This window comes from Eutrema salsugineum, unplaced genomic scaffold, assembly GCF_000478725.1.
Source record: "Eutrema salsugineum unplaced genomic scaffold, Eutsalg1_0 scaffold_15, whole genome shotgun sequence".
Lineage (NCBI taxonomy): Eukaryota > Viridiplantae > Streptophyta > Magnoliopsida > Brassicales > Brassicaceae > Eutrema > Eutrema salsugineum.
The window spans coordinates 6,283,223-6,309,494 of record NW_006256867.1 but is presented as its reverse complement, the minus strand read 5'-3'; the positions used below and the strand labels follow the sequence as shown (position 1 = coordinate 6,309,494).

The 26,272-nt window shown below is 37.2% G+C and overlaps 2 protein-coding genes across 2 annotated transcripts; one reads left to right on the top strand and one right to left on the bottom strand.

Annotated features, from left to right (window-relative positions):
• Positions 1-8,968: 8,968 nt before the first annotated feature.
• LOC18022242 (adenine nucleotide transporter BT1, chloroplastic/mitochondrial) lies at positions 8,969-11,241 on the top strand. The gene is made up of 3 exons (XM_006405121.2): positions 8,969-9,772; positions 10,199-10,360; positions 10,525-11,241. The coding sequence occupies exons 1-3, from the start codon at positions 9,212-9,214 to the stop codon at positions 11,011-11,013; spliced, it is 1,212 nt and encodes a 403-aa protein (XP_006405184.1). The 5' UTR covers positions 8,969-9,211; the 3' UTR covers positions 11,014-11,241.
• Positions 11,242-11,393: 152 nt separating this feature from the next.
• Positions 11,394-16,687, bottom strand: LOC18022240 (probable cellulose synthase A catalytic subunit 10 [UDP-forming]). Its single transcript, XM_006405122.2, has 13 exons — positions 16,607-16,687; positions 15,878-16,073; positions 15,616-15,788; positions 15,401-15,515; positions 15,125-15,314; positions 14,739-15,005; positions 14,156-14,501; positions 13,913-14,050; positions 13,696-13,821; positions 13,282-13,494; positions 12,720-13,187; positions 12,283-12,633; positions 11,394-12,203 (listed from the first exon to the last, which is right to left on the bottom strand). The coding sequence occupies exons 1-13, from the start codon at positions 16,685-16,687 to the stop codon at positions 11,625-11,627; spliced, it is 3,243 nt and encodes a 1,080-aa protein (XP_006405185.1). The 3' UTR covers positions 11,394-11,624.
• Positions 16,688-26,272: the final 9,585 nt, after the last annotated feature.

Here is a 26,272-nt window from a genome sequence, read left to right as displayed (position 1 = left end):
ACACATATTCATAATTTGATTTTAACATTGGATTATGGTGGAATATGCAAAGACGAACTTATATAATATTATAATTGAATTGCCATGCACCATATGATTATGCATAATTAAACAGTAATAGATAGTACTACGATCTGATATGAGAGATGTGCATGTGCATAATAGAAACATGATTAAAACAATACGAAGCATTAGGAATTGTGACAAAGCTAAAGCAATATGAGCGACACATACTAATAAAAGCAAATATGTGTCAACGTGATTTCATCCATAAAACCCTAATTGATTTTTAAAACTATTGCTTTATAAATTAAATTATTAATAATTATATTCTAGATAAGCATCAAATAATATCGATAACCATTCTCTTTATATAAATATGATCTGAGGAGACATAGTCTATCATATGATCATGATCAAAGAGACATAGCCTACCATAATGATTGATTTGGAGAAGGTATTACTTATCATCCCGAAATAATATAAACATGAACGTAAATTAAATCTCACATTTTCGATGGAAGAAAAAAAGAATACACTATCGAACTGATAACGTGTTGTGAATAAGAAAAAGAGAGAAGAGAAGAGAGAAATTGTTGTGTCTTATTCCATGAATAATGAAAAATATTTATAGTTTACAAAGACTTGGAGAAAAAACTAAAACTTAGAAAATAATGGAAATAGAGAATATTCTAAACCTCCTTTAATAGTGGGCTTTGTAACAGGCATACATATAATTATTCATAACACAGAAGTGTTTTTCCCTTTTAATCGTTGGACTCTTGCCAGAACGAGATATGATTATCTAAACAAGCATAGTAAATAGAGAAAGAAGAAATTGTTCTGCCATAAGGTCAGCATTGAGATTTGCTTCCGTACCACCTAATCTGAAACTTGCACATCTTTTATAGGTTCATTAGGTCTCGGGCATTTGGTTGGGATTCTTTTACCGCTTGCATCAAAATTTGTGAATCCCTTCCATAATCAAGAATGTCTAGAACAGACATTGTCCATAGTAAAGATGCAACTTCAATCTCCAGGCTAGAGATTAGTGACGGTATGCTTTACCTCTATATACCATCTTCCATCATCGTTATCATCTCTGTCAAAGTTAAAAGACTCAGATTTAAGAACTGCTTTTCTTATTGATTTAGAAACTCTCTAAAAACTAAACCAAATTGTCTAAGTCATGAAGAACATCTCTCCTTTAAGACTCATATATATAGTATAAGCTAACTTCTTATTCTATATGAAATAGAAAATATAAAACTTATCTAGCATATAAAATATATCTAAGTCTTATCCATAAATCCTATCATTATCTCTTAAGCAACTTCTTAAGAGATAACTTGGTTTTCAAGTTTGTAATTATCCAACATTCTCCCCCTTAATTCCAATTTGAATTTTAGGGTGCTCAATGTCTTCAACTCCAAGTAAGCTCCTCATTTCCTTGAACTTTAGCCTTGCCAACGCCTTAGTGAGTATGTCCGCCTTCTGTTCTGTGCCTAGGACATGCTCCACCTCAATTTGACAATTCTCCACACACTCGTATGAAATGGTACCTAGAGAGGATGTGTTTGCTTCTCCCATGAAAAACAGGGTTCTTGGTTAATGCTATGGCCGATTTGTTGTCTATTCTAAGTATAACCTTTCCATTGTCTATACTTAGTATCTCTTTCAACAATTCTTGAATCCATATGGCTTGTTTTGCTGCCTCTGTGCCTGCCATGAACTCTGCTTCACATGAAGATAAGGGGACGGTAGATAACTTCTGAGATGTCCAAGTAATCGGTGATGAGCCTAGATAGAATACATGCCTGCCTGTGCTTCTTCCATCATCAACATCGATATTGTGACTGCTGTCACTATATCCTATGACTTTGCTTGATCCATCTCTTCTGAAGTGTAGGCCGAGATTTGTGGTTCCTCTTACATACCTTAGTATGTGCTTAATGGCTTGTCCATGACTCTCTCTTGGACTCTGCATATAGCGACTCAAAACACCTACAGCAAACGCCAAGTCAGGTCTTATATGAAGAAGATACCTTAAACAACCTATTGTCCTCCTATACTGAGTGGCATCAACCTCTGCTTCATCTTCTGCTTTAGAGATCTTTAGGTTTGCTTTCATTGGTATATGGGATAGGTTGCATGTTTCCATCTGAGTATCGATTAGAATTACCTGAGCATAGCCTTCCTGTTTGATCTTGATGCCATCTGCTCCTTGAAACACTTCAATACCGAGATAATATGTCAATTTTCCAAGATCTGACATCTGAAACCTGTTTGACACATCATCCTTAAACTGTTTTATGATCTTTTGTGAAGTTCCTGTCACAAATAAATCATCCACATAGATAGCCACAATTAAAGTGTCTTCCTTGTTATTCTTGAGATACACCGATGGCTCCTTTAGACATTTTTTAAAGTTCATTGCCTTAAGAACTTGATCTAGCTTGATGTTCCAAGCTCTAGGAGCTTGCCGCAGACCATACAAAGCTTTGTGAAGCTTATATACTCGATCCTCTTGTCCTTTCTTCACAAAACCCTCAGGTTGATTTACATAGACCGTTTCAATAAGATCACCATTTAGGAAGGCTGTTTTGACGTCCAAGTGATGTATCTCCCATCCTTTTGTTGCGGCTAGGGAAATCAGAAGTCGTATAGTTTCGATCCTTGCCACAGGGGCAAAGACTTCTTCGAAGTCTATACCTTGTTGTTGCACATACCATTTTGCCACAAGTCAGGCCTTATACTTGTTCACTGAACTGTCTGCATTCCTCTTAATCTTGTAAATCCACTTCAGTCCAATAAGTTTGATCCCCTTTGGTCTTTTAACAAGCTCCCATGTTTTATTTCTTGTGATTGAATGCAGTTCAGCCTTCATAGCATCAATCCAATCTTGTAAGTGTTTTGCTTCAAGAAAGTTTTCTGGTTCTCCATCTACTGAAAGAAGTAGTCTTTCACTTTCTTGTTCTGCAAACATCACAAAATCTTCTAAATACCCTGGCTTCTTCACTACTCGGCCAGATCTTGTAGTAAGTTGCTGAGGCTGTTCTTCTTGATTCAGTCCTTGTTCTGTATTTACTTCTTCTACCACGTCGTGATCAATAGGATCCTGATCTTGATCAATGTTTTGATCATGATCCTCTTCTGCTTCTTCCTCTATATGATCAGCGTATGGCAGCTTTAGCATGCCCGGTTCTCCTTATGTTTCTTGTGTTGAAGTTGTCCATTCCCAAGCTTTTTTCTCATCAAAAACCACGTCTCTGATTACCATTACTCTTCTAGCTTTCGGATCATAGAGCCTATAGGCTTTGGAACCCGGTTCTGTTCCAAGATGCACCACACTCTTTGATCTTTCATCAAGTTTCTTAAGATATGGTCCAGTGATCTTTGCATAAGCAACACAACCAAAAACCCTTAAGTGTTCTATGCTTGGTTTCTTAGTCATGAAGCTCTCATAAGGGGTTTGGTACTTCAACGCCTTTGTTGGAATTCGGTTAATGAGGTAGGTTGCATGACGCACAGCCTCTCCCCATAGAAAGTTTGGAATCTTCATCGCCATAAGAAGACTTTTGGTCATCTCCATTAAAGTTCGATTCCTTCTCTCCACAACACCATTTTGTTGTGGAGTATATATGGAGCAGTTAGCTGTCTTGATATCCCATTCTCTTCATAGAATGTCTTGAACTCAGCTGAGGTAAATTCTCCTCCTCTATCTGTGCGAAAGGTCTTGATAGTTGATCCACTCTGTTTTTCAGCTATCTCTTTGAACTTTTTGAACCGATCGAATGCCTCACTCTTCTCCTTTAGCAGCAGCGTCCACATGTATCTTGAGAAGTCGTCTATTAAGACAAAGACATACCGATTATTTGCTGGTGTTGGTGGTGATATCGGTCTACACAAGTCTCCATGTACCAGCTCCAAAACTTGTGTGGCTCGGAACATTGCTTGTTTTGGGAATGGTTTTCTCGTTTGCTTTCCTTTTAGACAAGTCTCACAGATGTTCTTCCCCTGTCAAACTTGTGCCATTCCTAAAACCATCTCCTTATCAACCATGTTCTTCACTACTCCGAAGTTTACATGTCCAAGACGTGAATGCCAAGTCCATGTAATATCATCACCTTCGATATGAAAACACTTAGGGTAGCTAATCTCCATTGGCGTATTATAGAGACGGTTTGGTGACCTTGTGACCTTCACCAGTAGTCTCCCGTGCAGATCATTCCATGTCAAAGCATCTCCTTTCATATGGACTTCGCAGCCGTTTTCTGTTGCTTGTCCAAGACTCAATATATTGTGCTTTAGGTTAGGAATGTAATATATGTCTTTGTGCCCTTCTTTCTCCTGTCTTGCCCACAAAAACAATTTTTCCTTTTCCTTCTATATCAACATAAGAGCCATCGCCGAATTTAACCTTCCCTTTGAGGTTTTCATTAAGACTTGAGAAAAAAATTCTCACTCCCTGTTATATGGTTGCTCACACCATTACCTAGATACCACATAATTGCATCACACTTATTGGTATCATAGGTCTTCGGCATCACTTTATCCTTGTCTAAGAATACCACTTCGTGTACGAAGAGTGCTTCTTCTTCCTCTGTTTCGTTGAGGTTTGATTCTTGGTTTCTATTGTTTCTCTCAGGACAAAGTGATGCGAAGTGGCCAGGTTTGTCACATCTCCAGCATATGACTTTCGACCTGTCCTTCTTTTGTTTCTGATTCGATTCTCCAGGTGCTCCTCCTTGGTTTTGGCTACTCGATCTCCCTCAACCTCTTCCTCTGCCTCCACCACCTCTGCTTTTACCTCGAGAACCTCCACGGTTACTTTGATCAGAGTTAGCCCACATTAGCTTCCCTTGATCCTCGTTTTGAGTGTCCTCCCCAATGCGTTCTTCATAAGCTTTAAGCCTCCCAACTATGTCCTCAAAGCTTGTTTTGTTTAACTCTAGGACCTGTTCCAGTGAAGCTACTATATGAATGAATTTGTTTCTTCGGAGTCCCTTTAAAAACTTCTTTACTAACACAGACTCTTCGATGGTTTGCCCTAGAGAAAAATGATTTCGAAGCTATCCCTGATATCTTTCCGGCGAAGTCATCGACTGTATCTGTGTAATTCATCTTCAGTTTATCGAACTCGGCCATTAGCGTATGTTGTATTGCCTCTCTTACACGATCAGCTCTAAGGTGTCGTGATTTGATGCCATCACAGACTGCTTTTGACGTCGTCGGCTCCTTCAGTTGCAGGATTAAACTCTCAGGTATTAATTGGAACAGTAAAGCGATTGCTACATCATTCTTCTTTGCATCGTCTGATCCAGGATCTATGGTGTCCCAAACTTCATATACCGTGAGCATAAATTTCATTCGGATTGACCAAACTGTGTAGTTGGTCGAAGTTAACATTGGACATTAGATCGCCGATGACCCTATGTCCTTTGCTCTTGTTTGTCCTTGAACGACTTCGTCTCCCATCGTCTTGCACTTGTTGATCGGTTTCTTCTTAGCTTGAACTCAAGCTCTGATACCAATTTAAAGTTAAAAGACTCAGATTTAAGAACTGCTTTTCTTATTGATTTAGAAACTCTCTCAAAACTAAACCAAATTGTCGAAGTCATGAGGAACATCTCTTCTTAAGACCCATATATATAGTATAAGCTAAATCCTTATCTATATGAAATAGGAAATATAAAACTTATCTAGACATATAAAATATATCTAAATCTTATCCATAAATCCTATCATTATCTCTTAAGCAATTTCTTAAGAGATAACTTGGTTTTCAAGTTTGTAATTATCCAACACTCTGCCACCCATCCAACTCCACATTTCTCTGAACCTGAAACGCAAGACGCATCCATATTGCACTTGAGAGTCCTTAGAGGTATATTTCTCCATTTGTTTCATGTATACCTTGTGTACCAGCCTACCAGGAGCTTGAGACCCCTTCATCTTAATTATGTTTCAAACCTCTTTAATTTATTGGATAATAGGTTTTAGTTTGATTAGCTGAGTTAGAAATCTAATAAATGCACATTTTTGAGATAATAATTAATATACAGTAGAACCTCTATAAATTAATACTCGATAAATTAATAATCACTATAAATTAATAAATTTTGCTGGTTCCAAGTCGGACCAATGTAAAAATCCATAAAAATCGATAAAATAATAAGATAATAATTTTTTTTGAAACCCTTATGTAAATACATGGTCCCAACAAAAATATAAATTAATAATTATATAAATTTATGTAAATACATGTAAATTTAATATTCTAAAATATGACTAATGTGTTTGTTTTTAGTTAAAGTTAAAATCTCATTGGTTCTCATCTTTCTAATTATTATATCAGTAGCTTTTATTGCTGTTTTACTATATACATTCAAAATTTATGATATTTTTTGATGTGATAATTGATTTTCTTACATGTAAATATTTTTAAATGCATTGTAGTGTTATCTTCAATTTTGTCATCAATGATACTGATAATAGCCATAATTGTTTTATAAATTTTCAACTTATGAACATATATATTTTTATATGGACAATCCAATATGGTAAAAAATTATTTTATTGTGATAGTTATGATTTTTAATCATAATATATATTATGAGATTTGTTAAAATTTTAAAATATAATATTATTTCAAATAAATTTTTAGAAAATTATATGCGGAAAGTAATTTTTCTTTATAAATTAATAATTATTAATTTATAAATAAATTAATATCATGATAAATTAATAAAATACCATGGTCCCAACAATATTAATTTATAGAGGTTTTACTGTACAAATATGTGACCCTCTACTAGTTATATCAATCATTACCATCAAATAGTAAAATAGTCCACACTCCACATGGTAAATATATGTAGCTCTTCTGAATTTTTAGTGTATATCTGTGTGGATTCTCTATGATTTTTTTTTTGAAAGAATTAAAAATATGGGATAAATAACCTTAACTACATATTATTCTCTTACTACTTATATAGTAAATTTTGTCTCCTTAATACTTCTACAAATAATTTAACCTCTTCAGTCTTTTTAATTCGAATTTATCCATAATAATTAAAATTTATGATCCAAAATTTAAACATATTAAATTAAAATTGATAAAAAGTATGATTCCCATTAATTGATAAAATTTAAAATTTAAAATTGATAAAAATTAAAATTGATAAATTAAAATTAAAATTGATAAATTTAAAATTCTCATGATTCCCATGAATTAAAATTGATAAAAAATTAAAAATGATAAATTAAAATTTATGATTCTCATGAATTGTTGTGAATCGAGTTCGCTTTTTTCTGTTGTGTTTTTGTAGTTGTGGAATCCTTGAACTCTAGGATGGTTATCGAAAAACTTGCCTGATTCGTGAATCACTTCTGCCTGATTCGTGGTTAGTATCTGTTAGCAGCTTCTTTTTCTTCGGAGATTCAGTTACATAGGTACGTAACATATTTTAAGGTAATTAGAACGAAAAAACAAGGAGAAAACGTAAAAATTATGAAGAAAACGTGAAAGTTTGTAGGTTGAAGGAGGAAAAAAAACGATAAGTTGTGGAGAAGAAGCAAAAAATGTTGACAGAATTTAGTTTAAAAAAAAAATTAAAAAATAATTAAGAAAATAAATAATTCAAAAAGGAAAGAAATATATTCTCTAGATCTGATCATAGATTCTCGGAGATTCAGTTAACCGAATTGTAGAATAAGTATTCTATAATTATAGAACAAAGAGTTTTCGTAGAAATGTAATTCTACTAAAATATAGAACAAAGATGTAACTATAGAAAGATAATTCTACTAAACTGTAGAACAATGAAAAGGTTTTAGAATACGATTTTATATCTTTGTAGAACATAGAAGAACTGTAGATAACTAATTCTATATATTTAGTAGAAAACAAATGATGTAGTAGATAGCCTATTCTATAAATTTATAGATTTATAGAATGCATTTTCTACTAATTCGTAAAATATTTTTAAAAAGTTGTTTAAAATTTTTTTTTGGAAAAAAGATGTTATGAAATGTCTTTGTATTTCCTTTTCTGATTTTTCTAAAAAAATTTCGATTATAAAAATATTTTTTTTAATTTTTGTAATTATAAATAAAGAGTAATTTTATTCTAAAATGGTAAAGTTTGAAAAAATATTAAAGGGACAATACTACAGTTTTTTTATCTTATAAATATAATTGCCCTTTTTTTTAAATCGTAGTTGTGCCTAGATGACTAAATTGATGTTATATTGTGAACTATTTTTTTTCTTTTAAATTACAAAATAAGATTCTATCGTACTTATGTATGATGAAAACGAGAAAGAGAGTTTCGATAGTCTTTTTAATGCATACATTTTTATGTATACATTTTTTCTCAGAAATTACATATATTTATGTACTTCTTTTTATCCCTCAGTGAAAGCATTCTATCTTTATAACTTAAAAACATATCTTTTAAAATTTGAAGAAAATCATACATAATTTATCGAGGATTTTGACCATTAAACAATGTGAAATCAACTTTACCAATTCCTTCAATCGATCAAGTTTACAAAACTCAATATTGTAATATTTTTTTGTTGATTTCAATTAAAAAACATTATCTTTTATGTTTCAGTATAGTGAGTTGTTCCACTATCTAATACTGTATATAACTATCTATAAGACTCTTAACATATAATACTAATCTATCAATACCATTTTGCAAGCTACTTTCAAACTATATATACTGTATATTTTTAATTTTGACGTGAAAACTATTTGCAACCTACTTATCTTTTAGGAATGGAAAAAAAACATAAATACTTCAATACTGGCATCGTTTGACTAGTTTTGACGAATTTCCCATCTTAGCTAATAAAATAAAATTAGATAATGAAACAAGGAAAAAACAAAACTAATATTAAAAAAATATAAATACCTACACCGCAGCCTCCGCCTCCGCCTCCAACCACTCACTCATTCAAAAGGCCAAGAGGAAAAAAAAAAAAAAACATCACCTTGCAAAGCAGCAGCAGCAGCAGCAGTAAAAACCCTAAAGGGACTCAACGAAAGAGACAACCCACGATTCGTCGTCGTCGACGACAAACGATTCCCGTCGTGCCCTTTCTTCAAAATTCTCAACTTTCGTCATCTTAACGAAGATATGTGGAGTTCGTGAATCGTCACCACTAATTCCCAAAACCTTTCGGAACAGGAAACTGTATCCATGGGCAAGACTGGAATCAATTTGTTCGACGATACGAGTAATGGGTTTTTCTCAGTTTCCGATCTAGGATCCGATTGGACCCTCAAGAACCCGAATTACCGCCCGGTTGGAGGGTTATTCGCGAGTGTTAATCAATTAGGAGCAGGATTCGGGTCAGGATTCGGGTCTGGATCGATTCAGGATCCTCCGAACAGAGACAACAATAGCTTCGCTGCTCAGTTCAATGATCTATGCACAAAGTACTTGCCTTTCAAAGAGGAGGAGGAAGAGATGGAAGTGATTGGTGATAAGCCTAAGAAGAAGAAGAAAGGAGGGTTAACACTGAAGCTTAAGATCTCCAATCCATCGTTGCGGCGGTTGTTAAGCGGAGCTGTGGCCGGAGCGATTTCCAGGACGGCGGTTGCTCCTTTGGAAACCATAAGGACTCATCTAATGGTCGGAAGCGGCGGCGAGTCCACCACTGAGGTCTTCCGTGATATCATGAAGCATGAAGGATGGAGAGGTCTCTTCAGGGGTAATTTGGTCAATGTCATTCGCGTAGCACCTGCTCGTGCCGTTGAGGTATCAAAATGATTCAACATCTTTCGTAATCTTCAAAATCAATATGTTTCATTTTTGGTAGGAAATGTTGTTTATCTATGATTTTGGTTGTGGAATAGCTAATGGAACTTTAGATAATTGGTGAATCGGTTTAGTTAGGCTCAAGTCAATATGTTTGAGGATTAGTTAGTTTATGCAGGTTTTAGTAAATGCTTAGTGACTCAATGATGTATGTATAGTTTAGTTTATGCAGGTTTAAGTATATGCTTAGTGACTCAATGATGTATGTATTGTTTAGTTTATGCAGGTTTTAGTATATGCTTAGTGACTCAATGATGTATGTATTGTTTAGTTTATGCAGGTTTTAGTATATGCTTAGTGACTCAATGATGTATGTAACCATTTGGTCGAGTTCGAGTTATTAACTCCTATGTCAACCCTGTGCAGCTTTTTGTATTCGAGACGGTTAACAAGAAGTTGGCTCCGAAGCTCGGAGAAGAGTCGAAAATTCCCATCCCAGCTTCATTGCTCGCTGGTGCCTGTGCTGGTGTTAGCCAGACCCTCTTGACATACCCTCTCGAACTAGTCAAGACCCGCCTTACGATTCAGGTATGCTCTATAAAGTTTCCGTAGTATTTTGGTAGGATTTTGAGGACTTTAGAACATGTTATTCATGACTCTTCACGAATCACGACCCAAAATAGATGGTATAGTGTATGTGCGGGTACAGTTTAGACATTGGCGACTGATGTGTATTCGAAACCATTTCGCAGAGAGGTGTATACAAGGGCATATTGGATGCGTTTGTCAAAATAATAAGGGAGGAAGGCCCAACAGAGCTTTACAGGGGTCTTGCACCGAGCCTTATAGGAGTGGTTCCATACGCAGCGACGAACTACTTTACCTATGATTCCTTGAGAAAAGCATACCGTGAAGTGATGAAGAAAGAGAGCATTGGGAACGTCGAAACGCTTTTGATTGGTTCTTTAGCTGGTGCGTTATCAAGTACCGCAACATTCCCCTTGGAGGTTGCCCGGAAGCATATGCAGGTGGGAGCAGTTGGTGGGAGGGTAGTTTACAAGAACATGTTGCACGCTCTTGTCTGCATACTCGAGCAAGAAGGTCTTGCAGGTTGGTACAGAGGGCTTGGACCGAGCTGCTTGAAGTTAGTTCCTGCAGCTGGAATCTCCTTCATGTGTTACGAGGCCTGCAAGAAGATACTCGTTGAGAACAACAACAACATCAGCAACGAGGAAACCTGAGCTCTGCTGCTAGAACTCACAAGGGTAATTTTGGGTTTGATCAAACTAACACGGTGGCTCTGGCGAACCAAAACCAAGTCATGGTTGATTCCACAATCACGAGAATAGCGTTGTACCAATTGAGTGACACTTCACATTCACAATTGAGGAGATTTGAGTTTTCAAAATTTTGGGCGGGCACATTATTGATTCTTGTGGAACTAAACATCCAAAAGATTCATTTTTCTCTTTTGGTTTTGGTTTTTGTATTGTGTTCTTGATCCGACATAGCTTTACTTCATTATCTTCTGTTGGCTCAAATAAGTTGGAATCACATTATCTGTATCTCCATAACAAAGATACCAAAATGTGCCCTATGAACCCTATGATAGGTAAATTATGGAACGGATCATAATATATGCATTAATAACATTAGAAAGGCACAACTCAACATTATCATACGGTACCATTTGGGTCTTTAGTAACTTACTAACTTCCCACTACAAAACACATCTTAAACCAACACATAATCAGGAGGACAATAGCCTCTAGATTAAGGGGTTTGAACGATTTCCTACATATATATATACGCACTCGTTTATCAATAGGGTTAAAACATGACAATGGGCAGCTCACTGGCCACTGAAATTGTTGCTCCCGAACTCAGTGGTGGTAACAAAGGGATTGATTCGGACCCAAAGTAATGAGAAGATGGATGCAAGTAGCACGGACCAGACAATGACAATGGTCGGAGTCCGGTTTTGTCTTCCCACAAGACCCTTCAAGAAAGGGTAAAGATGAAGAACCACCCACATTGCAAAAAAGAGCTTTCCCATGAGCGGTCCCCACGATTGGTACCCGCTGTTCACGGCGTAGGAGACACCGGCCACAATACCGACAAGGTTCATCAGTAAGATAGTGGTTGGTGGGATGAGAAGAGACGTCCATTTGAAGATGTAAAGCTCTGCAAAGTCTCCATCTTCATCAGAGGCTTTTGATGTGACCGTGAAGTTTGTGTCTATCCCTGCAAGAACTTTGAGTAGACCTTGGAAAACTGCAAAAAGATGAGCTGATGTTCCACCGATTACCCAAAACTGCTCGTTCCTCCACCAGTCCTCAAGGCACACACCACTCCATTTGAGCTCCAGGACTGACGTCGCATAGATGGACAGAAAGAGCAGTATGAACCACACGCTCGCAGAGCTGCTTATCTGCAAATTAAGGAAAAAATGAAAGATTAAAAAAATACAGTTTCTTGGATGCAAATAATGGATGAAGACCAGGACTGACCTCAGGAATAATGAACTTGTTGGTTATGAGGCAAAACGCTGGAAGCATACAATAGGCAAGGAGTGGGATAGATGTAATTGGGTAGACAGTGGTATTGACATAAGCAAGTCTCTCCAAAAGTTTCAACCTTCCATTATAGCCGTACCATATAGGGCAATGCCTGCTCAGAAGAATCTCGATAGATCCCAAAGCCCATCGAAGAACTTGGTTCAAACGATCAGATAGATTGATGGGTGCGGATCCCTTGAATGCAGGGCGTGGAGGCACACAGTAGACTGATATCCAACCCCTTGCATGCATCTTGAACCCGGTAAGAATATCTTCTGTCACAGAACCGTATATCCACCCAATCTAAATATCCAAAAGATGAAAAAGTTATCAGTCAGAGGAAAAAAAGAATGGTTTTGCTATTTGGAAGATCTTCTTTAACTTCTGACCTCTTTGCCCCATTCAGTCTTGGCCTCATATCCACAGCTTATGACATGAATCGCCTCTTTGAGAAGAGTCGCTGGGTTGGTTGTTGGTGGAAGACCTCCTTGTTCCATGAAGGTAGCCGCAATAAATACCGGTGACTGACCAAAACGCTTCTCCAGACATTTCTGGGAGGCAAGAAGAGACATCTCATCATCATAACCTTCAACACCCTCGTCAATATCTTCCAATTCCATATTAAAAAGCGGAGCATTGGAGTCACTTCTCTTGATGCTTCTGTTTTGTTCATAGTTTTGTTTCTTGCTACTCTTTCCTTTCTTCCTTGAGCCAAAACAACTCTTCACAATAATATTAGGCTCAAGATCTTCCTCTGTTAGAACAGGATCATACCCATACAGGGCCTGCCGGTTGAAACAACAACCAGTACCCACATACACAGGACCCTGGATACCATCCAACCCTTTCAAGTTAATCTGCACAACATAATACACATCTAGGTCAGTTGGACAAGATATGGTCAAGACGGGGAAAAAAGATGCTGCTTATGAATGCTAGAGCTAAACTCACATCGAAGAAGACAATGTTCCTGTTGGCGTATCGATCATGCAAGTCAATACCGTCAAAACGTTGTGGGAACTGCACATAGCAGCACTTTTTTCCGATAGCAGGGTCCATCATGAAACACATGGCTTCTTTAACTGCCTTGCTGTTGTTGAAGTAATGATCACAATCCACGTTCAAAAGATATGCCCCGTTGGTAAGAACAGCAGAAACACGGATCTGTCCAATGAACAAAAAGCTCAATCAGGAGAAAATAAAAGTCAGGTTATAAGAGAGCATATATGCATGAAATTTGCTAATCGAATTCCCTACATATCAGCATTATGTGTGATATGCAGCTACTCGGTCTTATAACACAAACAGCGCTTTGAAGCTATTGAACAAAAGAGGGCACATTAGAGAATCAAAGGATAGACAAACCAGGGCATTCATAGCTCCAGCCTTCTTGTGGTGCTGAAATCCAGGACGCTTCTCACGGGACACATAGATGAGCCTAGGTAGCTCATTTCCTTCGGTATCTAGACCACCACTATGGCCTAAGAAAACCTGAATTGAAACGAAATAATTAGCATCAGCAAACAGAACATCAGCCCATCTACGAGACGTAAAAGGAAAAGAAGAGATTGTACTAGTGTACCTGAATCATCCCAGGATGGTCTCTAGGGTTGTTACCAGGCCAGGGAGTACCATCCTGCATTGTCCAGCCATCTTCAGGCATCTTCTGTGCCTTAGCGACAAGGATATTAATCCTCACTTTAAACTCCTCATACTCTCTCTGTAACACATACGAAAGTGTGACATTTCACTCTTTTGTCTAAAAATTTGTCCAGTGGATAAAAAAGGGAGAAGCAAAATTTGCAGATATAGTAATCCAAGTGACCTTCATTGCCCGTCTCTCTTTGACAAAACAAGGTTGTATCTTGTCCTTCAAGTAATCTATCTTCTGGGAAAAATAGAACTCAGGGGCTCTAGGCTCAATGTTGAACTTCTTGCAAAAAGGTACCCATTTCCTTGCGAACTCAGCCGTTTCAGAGAGAGATTCAAAAGTTAGCATAGCTGAACCATCATCGGAAACATAACACGCAACTTTATCCACTGGGTAGTCCACAGCAAGAATTGAGAGAACAGTGTTTGCTGTTACTAGAGGAGGCTCTTTCATTGGGTCCACTGTACTAACAAACACATCCACGGGAGCTAGCTGTGATGGTTCACCATCTCGATCATACCTACAATACACAAAACCGAAACCAAGAATCAGATGCAAATAAACCAAACGATATTCAAAGACTCATTGAATACTGCATAACATGGAGTCCCACTTAATTTAAGGATATATATTTCATTTTAACCTTCTTGTTTATCTACAAAAACTAACTTTTGGAGGTAGGAACGAAAAGCTTTCCATAATAACAAGTAACAATTGATTATCAAGAGATGAAGAGCATAAACTCATAAAAACCAACCTTAAAGCAAGCCTGTCAAGAAAAGTCTCCCTGTTAATGGGATACCATTTTGGAAACTGATCAAGAAGCCAAGAAAAGGCAAACCATATCTCACAAATAACTGAGGTCAGCCACAGGGGATACGCATCTTTCACGGGATGAGTAACACGATAATGCAAGAAGACTCCCAAAATGATGAGCCGGAGAACTATCACAATACGATAAGGTGTCATGCGTGAGGATGGGATAGGAACCACACGGCTCATAGGAAGCCGAGCATCATCAACCCTGTAAGTGCAAGATCCATCAACAACCAAAAGGAAACGATTTATGACATCATGTACCTCCAAATGCAGATTGAAACTAAAACTAAGAAACACAACAGCGTCCAAGTACTTTTAACTTACATTTGGAGTTCTTCACCGTTTGATCCAGTCCCTTCGATTTCTCCACCCTTCCCTTCATGGTATTTATTAGAGATCTGTACCATATTCTTCTCCTGCTTCAGCTTCCAACCTTCGATCCTTTCTTTCCAGTCAACATTCGCAAGCCCATACGAGTTCAAGTCTTTTGATGGGTCCACGATTCTTACCGGCACTGCATATTTGTATACAACATTTGAAAATATACAAGAAATACAATCTAATGAGAGCCAAACACACAAAGAAAAAGTTGATATATACCAGGTAGCTGTGGGTCAATACAAGGAGACAGAGCAGCATTCCTATCAGGGAGACCTAATTGACCGGATGTAGTTTGTACAGATTGTGTATCCGGCGTAGTAATCTCCCCAGACACCTATGTGTAGAATTTTAGGCAAAGTTAATGCTATGACTGCCTAGATATAACATAACATCTTATACAAAAGTTAGTAGGAAAATGATATGCTAGTCCTTACCGGATGGCCATGAGTGAGAACAGAAATCGGTTGAGATTCATGTCGAGATGACGAAGAGAACTCTTCAGCGAGATGTGGAAGTCTTGCCTTGTTGTTTCTCTGAGTATAATTAAACTCATTCTCGATATCATCGACATCATCATCTTCATCATCTCCTTCAACGCGAGGACTCCCTGTACCAACATCAAATGTGTTAAAAGCTAAAGAACTGATCATTCTTCACAGAGATAACCAAAAGACAATAACACGAAGTACTACTGACCATTGTGCCGTATGAATCTAGTCTTGCACTGTGGGCAACATTGAGTTCCATCTTTCCTCTCATACTCATAACAAGGCCGACACAAAGGGAAGCCACATTCATTACAAGCAACAAAGACGATGCCAGTTTGGGTGAGTCCAACATCATCACCACAGATCTGACATATCTGACCATTCACATTCGTCATGGGTTTTGGCTGCACTTTGAACACAAAAAGATGTTAGAGAAAACAAAAACAAGAACAGATCCTAAACCATTATTTTACAAGAACCATCTTCAAATGAATGCATGTCCAAATTTTAGCAACTTTTCAATTTGTTATAGTTTTTTTTACAACATGAACCTTAGAAATCATCAGTCTTTGAGAATCAACGATTAAGCAAAAAAAAAAATTAAAATCCATAGATTTAGAACCTATAACTGAAATTCACCTGCATTGTCACCGTCTTGATAAGGAAATGAAACAAAAAAGCCAGAATTGGACATACATTCATAGATCTGAACATGATCAAAAGATATACAAACCTTTACGGACAGAGAACACAACTTTTCCCACACGAACACAACTTTATTCATAGCAATTGAAGTAAAATCATAAAAGAGGTTTCAAACTTTGAGCATCCACTGGCTGATTTTAGTCCAGAAACAAACAAAAGAAATATAGATAAATCTACCCATCAAACCCTAAAGCAAAAAGAAGAAGAAGAAGAAGAAAAAGACGAAACCAACCCCTTCATCGGAATCGTGTCGGATCCGAACAAGCTCATTTCTCCGGTAAGATCCGGCAACCATGCCAGCGCTAGGCTCCATCGCTTCCAAACGTCGTCGTACTGGAGAAGAGAATGCACACACTCCAAAAGAGAGAGCTCTCTACTACAGCAATCAATGTCCACTCTCTCACTCTCGTCTCTTCACTTTCCACTTGTGTCCATTTTTGGTTTACCTTTCCGTATTTAATTTTATTTTGAGGGTTTAAGTAACTGACATGTGGAGTCGTATGCTATAAGCTTTGAGACACTATCTACCTTAAAATCAAACAAACTAATAGTATAAGATGCAAGCAAAGAAAACTATATAATAAAAATGCAAGTTATAAAGAGACACACGTCACACTTAGTTTTAAATTAATACATTAAATGCGATAATGATGGTCCATCAAACGATTGAAATCATAATTAAACAGTCGCTTTTAAAACGGTTGTTGGAAAATTAATCATGGTTCTGATCCAATCAAGAGACTAGAAATTTTGTAATTCGTTGTGTAGTGTTTGTAATTTTTCTCAACATTTTTACGATCTAAGAGGAAGTCTCAAAATTACAGATGTGAAAACGGGCGGATTCGGTCTGTTTAGGCTCGTCGTTCTGATGAAATCTACAGTTAAACTTCTATAAATTAAAAATATCAGGACTATGATATTTTATTAATTTATTGTAATCATAATTTATAGAAAAAATTGTTTTCCATTTATAATTTTCGAAAATTTTCTTTTAAATAATGTCATATTAAAAATTTTGAATTAATCTCTTAATACAAATTATGATTAACAATCATAGTTATCGCAATAAAATAGTTTTTAATAGTATATTAAATTTTCAATGTAAAAATATACATGTTCATAAGTTTAAAATTTATATAAAAAAACTGTGGCTACTATCTTTATTATTGATGGTAAAATTAAAGATAACATTACAATACATTTAAAAACATTTACAGATTAGAAAATTAATTATCACATCAAAAAAATCATCATAAAGTTTGAATAGATAACGTAAAACAACAGTAAGAACTACTGATATAATAATTAGATAGATTAGATCCAATTAGATTTCAATTTTAAGTAAAAACAAACACATTAGTCATATTTTAAAATACTAAATTTACATATATTTGCATAAATTTATATAATTATTAATTTATGTTTTTGTTGGGACCATATTTTTAAATAAGAATTTAAAAAAAATTATTATCTTATCGAACTTGATGAATTTTTACATTGGTGGTCCGACTTGGGACTAGCAAAATTTATTATCTTATAGTGTTTACTAATTTATCAAGTATTAATTTATAGAGGTCCTACTGTAATTTTTAAAGACATACAGTAAAAACTCTATTAATTAATAATATTAGAAATTTAATATTTTATTAATTTATAAAGTTATTAATAAACTTCTTTTGCAGTCTGCAAGAAGAAAATGTTATTTTTGCATTTGACCAAAAAAATTGAAGAACTTTGACTTTTATAGAAGACTTCTAAAAGAAGTCTGCTATTTCGTAATTTGACTCGAGAGGTTATTTTTGCAATTGACCAAGATTTTGACAACTTTTGACTTTTATAGCAGACTTCAATTAAGATTTCTTTTAGACTTCTGCTATTTATTTAATTAAGATTCGGTCAAATGCAAATCTGACCTACAAGCAGACTGTTAAAGAAGTCTGCGCATAGCAGATTTCTTTTTAGAAGTCTGCTTCGAAAGTCAACCTTTTGGTCAATTGCAAAAATAACCTTGAGTAAACTTCTTTTGTAGAGTAGACTTCATAAGCAGACTTCTTTACTATAGCAGACTTCTTTTACTCGTCAGCAGACTTCTTTTACTCGTCAGCAGACTTCTTTTACTCGTCAGCAGATTTCTTAAGAAGTCTGCTCTAAAAGTCAAACTTTTGGTCAATTGCAAAAATAACCTTTTCTTCTCGCAGACTGCAAAAAGAAGTCTACTACGAAAAGTCAAATATTTGGTCAAATGCAAAAATAACCCTTTTTTTAGAAGACTTCAACGTGAAATTTCCCCGACGGATTTTGAACGGATGTCTGTATTTTTTTAAATTTTTAAAATGCATTTTATAAAGTATTTGTAATGTTTTTTTTTAATTTTAAATTGTAAATGCATTTTATGTATGATTCTTGCACCTGTATGAGTTTGGTGTGTTTATGTGTTATAATTATAAAGTTATGAATCTTTTTTGGTTTGAAAGGTAATTAGCACATCTAAGCAGACTTCTAAAGAAGTCTGTAGATGAAGTCTACTGTTACGTATTAGCATATCATAGCAGACTGCATACGAAGTCTGCCTAATTATTTTTTAAAAAAATTCATTTTTGAAATATTTGTTACTTGTAAAAATGATTTTCTTGTTTTGACATGTTTATTTGTTTTTTGTGTTGCATCTATATGAGTTTGACGTTGTTATGTGTTATAATTACAAAGTAATGAATTTTCTTGTTTGATTTATCTATTTTTGCAGACTTCTAAAGAAGTTTAGAAGTCTACTTCCTTTCAATTATTTTTATTTGTTATTGTTCTTGCATTTGTATAAGTTTGAAAAATCAGTTATTCTTGCATTTACCTGTCATGGTTTGTCCTCAACTTTAACTATTGGCCACTTTTGTTAACGGTCTTGATAGTATATAAATTACTTTATTAACGCGTACAACGTTAACAAACTCTTGTGGTCTGGTGGAAACAGACCCACTTGTTGCCCAAAGTACGTGGGGTTTGAACCATTATGCTTCCAATTTTGGTTATTCTTTTTGTTTTAAAAAAGGGCATAATTGTAATTTTGTTTTCGTCTTCTATCTAGGCTTTTCGAGTTCTGCAACTCTTTTTCGCGGCCGCAAGCCAATTTTTTCACATAATCAGTCAGTTTTTTGCATTATTCTTATTATTCACACCTAAATCTTATAGATCTGGCATACATATATTGATTTCAAGTCTTAAACGAAGAAAAAAAAGAATTTTCAAAGAATTTGATTTCAAGTCTTAAACGACTAATTGGTTTTGGCGGCCGCTTTTTAGAACATGGGATACAGACAATGGATCCGAGAGAAAGAAAATAAAATAGGAAAAGGATGAGAACAATACACTGGAAAAAGTCTCTGTGAAAAAACAAAAAACAAAAAACTTAAAAAAGAAAGGGATTAATCTAAGAAAGAAATCAGCTTGTGGTCATGAATGGAATTGCTCTGATGACAAGCTGTTGGTAGAGAGCCACAAGAGCTGCACCAACGAATAGTCCCACCCAGAAAATCCACTGCAATAACAAAGAAAACGACCAAAATAGCATTAGAAGAAGATGAAATCAACAAAAATTTGTAAAATAATTAAATGGGACAGATTCTTACGTGGTCGTCCCAAGCTTGGTCCTTGTTGTAGATGATTGCAGATCCGAACTCAAGTGAACGAAGAACATAGCAAAAATGGAGAGCAGCAAGAAAGAGGATTACAGCAACAAAGAAAATGCAGCGCCGTTTTTGGAGAGAGGGATCAAAGTGGAGAGTTTCTGATTTAGGGTAAAATCTCATTTATATATTAGGGCAAAAATATCCGGTTATATCTGGTTAGGTTAATTATTTCCGGTTTAAATCAATATTTTATTTTAATTTCGTTTACGGTTTGAGCAGACTTATAAAGAAGTCTACAATCCTACTTTAAAATTATTCACTTTTGATGTTTATCTTAGATGGTTTAAAATGATTTATTTTTATTAAATTATAATTTATATAGATCATACTTGTTGACATTTGATTTATAGAAACAAATTTCAGTTTAAATTATTTTTATATAATTTTAAATTTTAAATATAAGATTTAATAATATAGCAAACTTCTTATAAGTCTGCTCTGCAGACTTCATTAATATTTGCAGACTTCGCAGGGTTAAAATTGTAATAGAACCCTCCGTTTTTTTGTTTACTCATGTAGGAGATAATAGTAATTTCTCTACCCCTTTGACTTATTTTTGCAATAGGTTGAATTTGGGGTATACTTTTGCATTTGCATTCAAATTGTGGCCTATTTTTAGCAATTCCCCGGTGTTTTATATAGGTGAAATGGTCATGTAAAACATAATATTTTTGCAATGTACATTTTTTCTAAATGCTAATTTATGCAAATGCAAATGACTCCTTTTGAAATTTTTATTTAGTTTTGAATATGTTTAGGCTTTCGACATGTTCATCTAGGCTTGTTAAATCTGTTTTGGCCATTTTGGATCCACTTAAAACTATTTGTAGCTTTTAAATATAATCAAATTTTAATTTCTAATTATTTTTATTTTACTACAATTTTCTTGTTTTTTTTTACAAAGATAGAAGTGTATATACAACTATTTATAATACATTAAAAATCAGTGGAGGATTCTGATGGCTTTACTCCAGTTGTCTCTAAGACCAGCAAGAAAAATAAGGCCAAATACAAGAACGGGTCTGGATCTTTGGGAGGGCTTGGATCTTTGGGAGGGCTTCCTGTAACATCCGTGTTCGGAAAAACTTTACCAAGTAGAAAACTTGGTTAAGGGAGTTATTGAATATATAAAGCAGAAATGGAAAAAAACCAGGGGGTTAACTGAGGAAGTTCGGAAAATGAGTTTGATCGGAAGAAAATTGGTTTAGTCGGATGATTCCGAGCTAAGTCCAGCTTTCGCCGAGCTAAATCGAGTTTTGCCGAGCTAAAATCAGCTGACCGTGATTTTTGGGAAGTTTAGCTGGAAATTCCGACAAGCCGAGTTTTTCGGGACTTGGTCGGAATTCGGACCAGCCGAGTTTTTGGGAAGTTTAGCTGCGAAAATGCTAAGTAAAAACCAGATCGAAATTTGACTAAATATAAGTTAGAGAGTAAAATCCGGGTAAGGGTCTACACTAAGTATAAGCTGTGCCGAAAAAGGGTGGATCATCAGGCAAACCACCCGCGGTTCGTAACACTGGTTCGACCAATGGGAAGGTAAAATGTGCGAGCTGGCGCGCGTCCGGTGCTTGTCTCAGGTGCGGAAGCATGGAGCACAAGGTGAAGGATTATCCGGAAGATGATAAGGCCGAATCAGATGAGAGGGTTTGTTTCCATTGCGGTGAGGCTGGGCACATTAAGCCGAGATTCCCAGAACTGATGCAAGTGACGCAGCACACTGGGAAAAGGCCGAGTGAAGGACCGGCGCCTCCGGCAAAGAGGCAGACTATGTTGTAGCTGAGGAGACCGCGGAGGATCCAAGTTCTTCTCGTCCGATCATTGGTAAGTCCTATCACTTATCTTAGTAAATTTTCTGTGTGAAAATTCTGAGTGTGCGTGCGGTAGCTTAGCAATCTAGGTGATTGTGTAGGGACCTTGGTCATGGGTGGTGTGGCAACCCATGTTTTGTTCGATTCCAGGGAAACTCATTGCTTCGTGAATCTGAATATGGTCGGAAAGGGTGGATTTTGCAGGGAACCGGGCGATAACTATGGCTTAGTCCAGGCGGCTGGTGGACTGGTCATGTTTCTCCTCGGTAAGGTCAAGGATGTGTCGGTAATGGTTGGCAGCGTGAATATGCCAGCGGATCTCGAAATCTGCCAGGTGAAGTCTTATGGCGTGATCCTTGGTATGGATTGGCTCGGGAAGTACAAGGCACATCTGGATTGTCACCGTGGCCGAATTCGGTTCGAGACCGCGGAAGAGATTTTGGAGTATTAGTGTATCAGACCGACCAAAGCTTGATTTTTTCGGCAATGCAGGCTGACCGGATGATTAAGAAGGGGTGTGAGGCATACCTGGCTACATCACGATCGCCGAGGTAGGATCAGATGCGGAGCTGGGCAGTATTCTGGTCATAAGTGAGTTCGAAGATGTGTTTAAGGCGCTAACGGGTTAACCGCCTACGCGGTCAAATCCGTTTACCATTGAACTCGAGCTTGGAACGGCGCAGATATCCAAGGTAGGGTATCAGATGGCTCCGGCTGAGATGTCTGAATTGAAGAGGCAGTTAAACGATCTGATGGAGAAAGGATTTGTCCGACCGAGCAGCTCACTGTGGGGTGTACCGGTGCTGTTCATTAAAAAGAAGGATGGAAGTTTTCAGCTGTGTATCGACTACCGTGGGCTGAACAGGGTTAGTGTGAAGAACAAGTACCATTGCCGCGGATAGACGAGCTGTTGGACCAACTCTAAGGGGCGACTTGGTTCAGCAAGATCGATTTGGCTTCGGGTTATCATCAGATACCCATAGAAGAGTCGGACTTGAGAAATACCGCCTTTAGGACAAGGAATGGTCACTTCGAGTTCGTAGTCATGTCCTTCAGACTGACTAATGCTCATGCGGCCTTTATGAAACTGATGAACAACATGTTTCGAGACTGTCTGGATGAATTTGTAATCATCTTTATTGATGATATACTTGTTTATTCCAAGAGTCGGGAAGAACATGCGGTTCATGTAAGGACCGTGATGAATCGGCTAAGGGAGCTTAAGCTGTTCACCAAGCTCAGTAAATGCAGCTTTTAGCAAAGGGAGATCGGATTCTTGGGTCATGTAGTCTCGGACAAGGGAGTGTCTGTTGACCCAGAGAAGATAAAGGCAATCGCGGATTGGCCTAGACCTGCCTTAGAGATAAGAAGTTTTCTGGGCTTAGCTGGGTATTACCGTTAGTTTATTAAGGGATTTGAGAGCATGGCTCAGCCAATGACCCGTCTAACGGGTAAGGCGTACCATTCGTGTGGTCGGCCGAGTGTGAGAAGTGCTTTTCCAAGCTTAAGGAGATGTTGACTAGTACGCCAACTCTGGCTTTGCCTGAGCCGGATCAGCCGTATGTAGTCTACACAGATGCGTCGCGGATGGGATTGGGTTGTGTGCTGATGCAGCAGGGTAAGGTAATCGTCTATGCGTCAAGGCAGTTAAGGAAGCACAAGGTGAATTACCCTACTGACAATCTGGAGATGGCTGCGGTAGTGTTTGCGTTAAAGATTTGACGATTTTACCTCTATGTTGGGAAAGTTCAAGTCTTTACTGATCACAAAAGCCAAGTACATATTCACTAAGGCCGAGCTGAATATGAGACAAAGGCATTGGATGGAGTTTGTGACCGACTATGACTTGGATATTGCTTACCATCCCGGTAAGGTAAATCTGGTCAGAGATGCGCTTAGTCGGAAAACGGTTGCGGCTCTGGCCGAACAGGACGTTGAGGGATTGGTCCGAATGGTTGGGACGCTACGGTTAGTGGCCTTTAGCGATGATGTGGAACCGTTGGGTTTGCGGGCGGCAGATCAGGCGGATTTGCTAAGCCGAGTAAGGATTGCCCAAGAAATAGATGAAAATCTGATGAAGTGGGCAAAGATGGATCGGACCGAGTACCAGACTTCGTACAATGGGACGATCTTAGTTAAGGGTCGGGTTTGTGTACCAAACGACAAAGAGTTAAGGAAAGAAATCATAAGGGAATTTAACCATTCTAAGTTTGCGGTTCACCCAAGATTGACGAAGGTGTATCAGGACCTCAAGCGGTATTACCACTGGGTCGGGATGAAGCGCGATGTGGCGGAATGGGTGGCCGGGTGCCTGATAACACCGGATTTTGACCATTTTCATGGATCATTTTAATATTTTTTACAGGTGTTTTTACTCCATTTTCAAAGGTTTTCAAAGGATTTCTATGTTTCCAGATTTTAAAAGATTTTCAGGTAATTTGGGATAAAGAGGCACAAAATGGAACAAAATGACTCTTTTGGATAAATGCAGACCATCAGAACTCTCATGGAGAGACGAAGACCTTCTCACCGTCTGATCACCCTCAAAATTGGACAACTTATAGAAGAATCAACCAGCTTTCAAATGCACTTGGTTTGGAGATATTCCAACGGTTGGATCTCAAGATATTCCATTAGCCCCGGAGCCACGCGGAGTCGGCCAGCAACTCACGCGACCGCGGCCAACAAGCTATTTGCCACGGTCAGAACTTCCCGACCGCGGCCAACAAGCCAATTGCCGCGGTCACAACACTCCCGACCGCGGCATTCAACCTCCGACTTAAAGCCCACTTATCTGAAGCCCAAAGTCATTCCCAGCCTCAATTCTGGAACCCTAGAGACCATGGAGTATTGGAGACTATAAATACATGTCATTTAGGTCGTTTTTAGAGAGAGCTTTTCATACTTTACAGAAACCCTTTTCCTTTAGCCGTTTTTATGAGTTTTTTGTAGAAGATTGTTCAAGTCCGAGTTCTTCAATAGAGAAGCTTTCTTTATCTCTTTTCTTTACTGTTTTTCATTACTTTTACTAAAATCAATGATGATGTCGAACTCAGCCATGTCTGAGTAGATCCCGAGTTGGGCTTAGGGTTCCCGAAAGGGGCTCTCATAATCGATTAAGACATCTAGGTTTATAGATCTGGGATTTCGACCTGTTCTCTATTTATTCTTGTTCTTATTGCATGTATGCTTGATTGATCACCTAGTATCTGATCTAGATAGTTAGTGTTGCGAAACTTTTCATTAAGTATCAGCCCTAGAATGAAACAGGCGATTTTTCCGTAGGAGTGGAAACCTACCTGCGGCGAGATCGTGAGTATTGACGAGTCTTGTGCAGCTCTTGCGTTCTCTCCCTTCCAGGGCCAGAGTGGAAACATATTGGTCAGGGTTGCGAGAAACAGTTGGTTATGATCACAACAGTGACGTAGTCATACCGCCGTACTCTAGCTCTAGAACCCATATATTGTTATCCGTCAATCCCAATCTATCTACACTAATGTTAAAACCGATTATGATCCCTTAGAGTTCCCAAAAGCTCAGCGTTTTTAGCCATAGTTTACAATTTTATCGATTTTTACTTGCTTTCTTAGACCTGCATTTCAATTTCCTTAGTTCATTATTTACTTGCTTTATTGACCTTTCATGCGATATTTTACTTGCCTTATTTTTGTTTAGTTCGATATTTTACTTATTCCATTTGCATTTCATTCGATTTTCTTTACCTGCTTTTTAGGATAGATTTATTTTCTTTCTTTTGTTTTAGTTTAATTCGCAAGAAAAACAACCAACCTTTAAAACCAATTTAGTCTAGACATAAAGTTAAAAACCGTAGAAGAATACCAGGCACACAAATCTCTGTGGATTCGATCCCTAAATACTACAACTGATTAGCTGTGCACTTGCGGCTTTCATTTGTTTTGTTAAGGTTAAAACTTGTTCCCTCACGTAGTTGACACAAGCACGCATCAAGTTTTTGGCGCCGTTGTCGGGGATTTGTTTCGCTGCCTTTTGCTATTTTTCTTGTTTTAACTTCTGTTCTAGACACCTGATCTCTAGTTCTTTCTTAAAGTTTTTCTGAACTATCTTTCCCTTCTTTTGTCTTTCTCTGAATTGCATGAATACCAGGCGTAGACCTGCAGGAGACATTCCAATTCTAGACGAGATAGACAGACACGAAAGAGAACTTCGAAGACTTAGACGAACGCAAGGAATGGCCAACGACGACCAGCCTGGAGATCCTATTAATCGAAATTTAAATATGGACCAAGAAGGGTCCGAACATGGAGAAAACGAAGAGAATGATCACATAGAAGGTGATCATGCTCGACAAGATGGAGAGGAGGATGAGGTTCTTCCAAGAAACCACCAGAACCGAGAGAGAGAAGGACGTGAAGACCTTGATCCACCCAT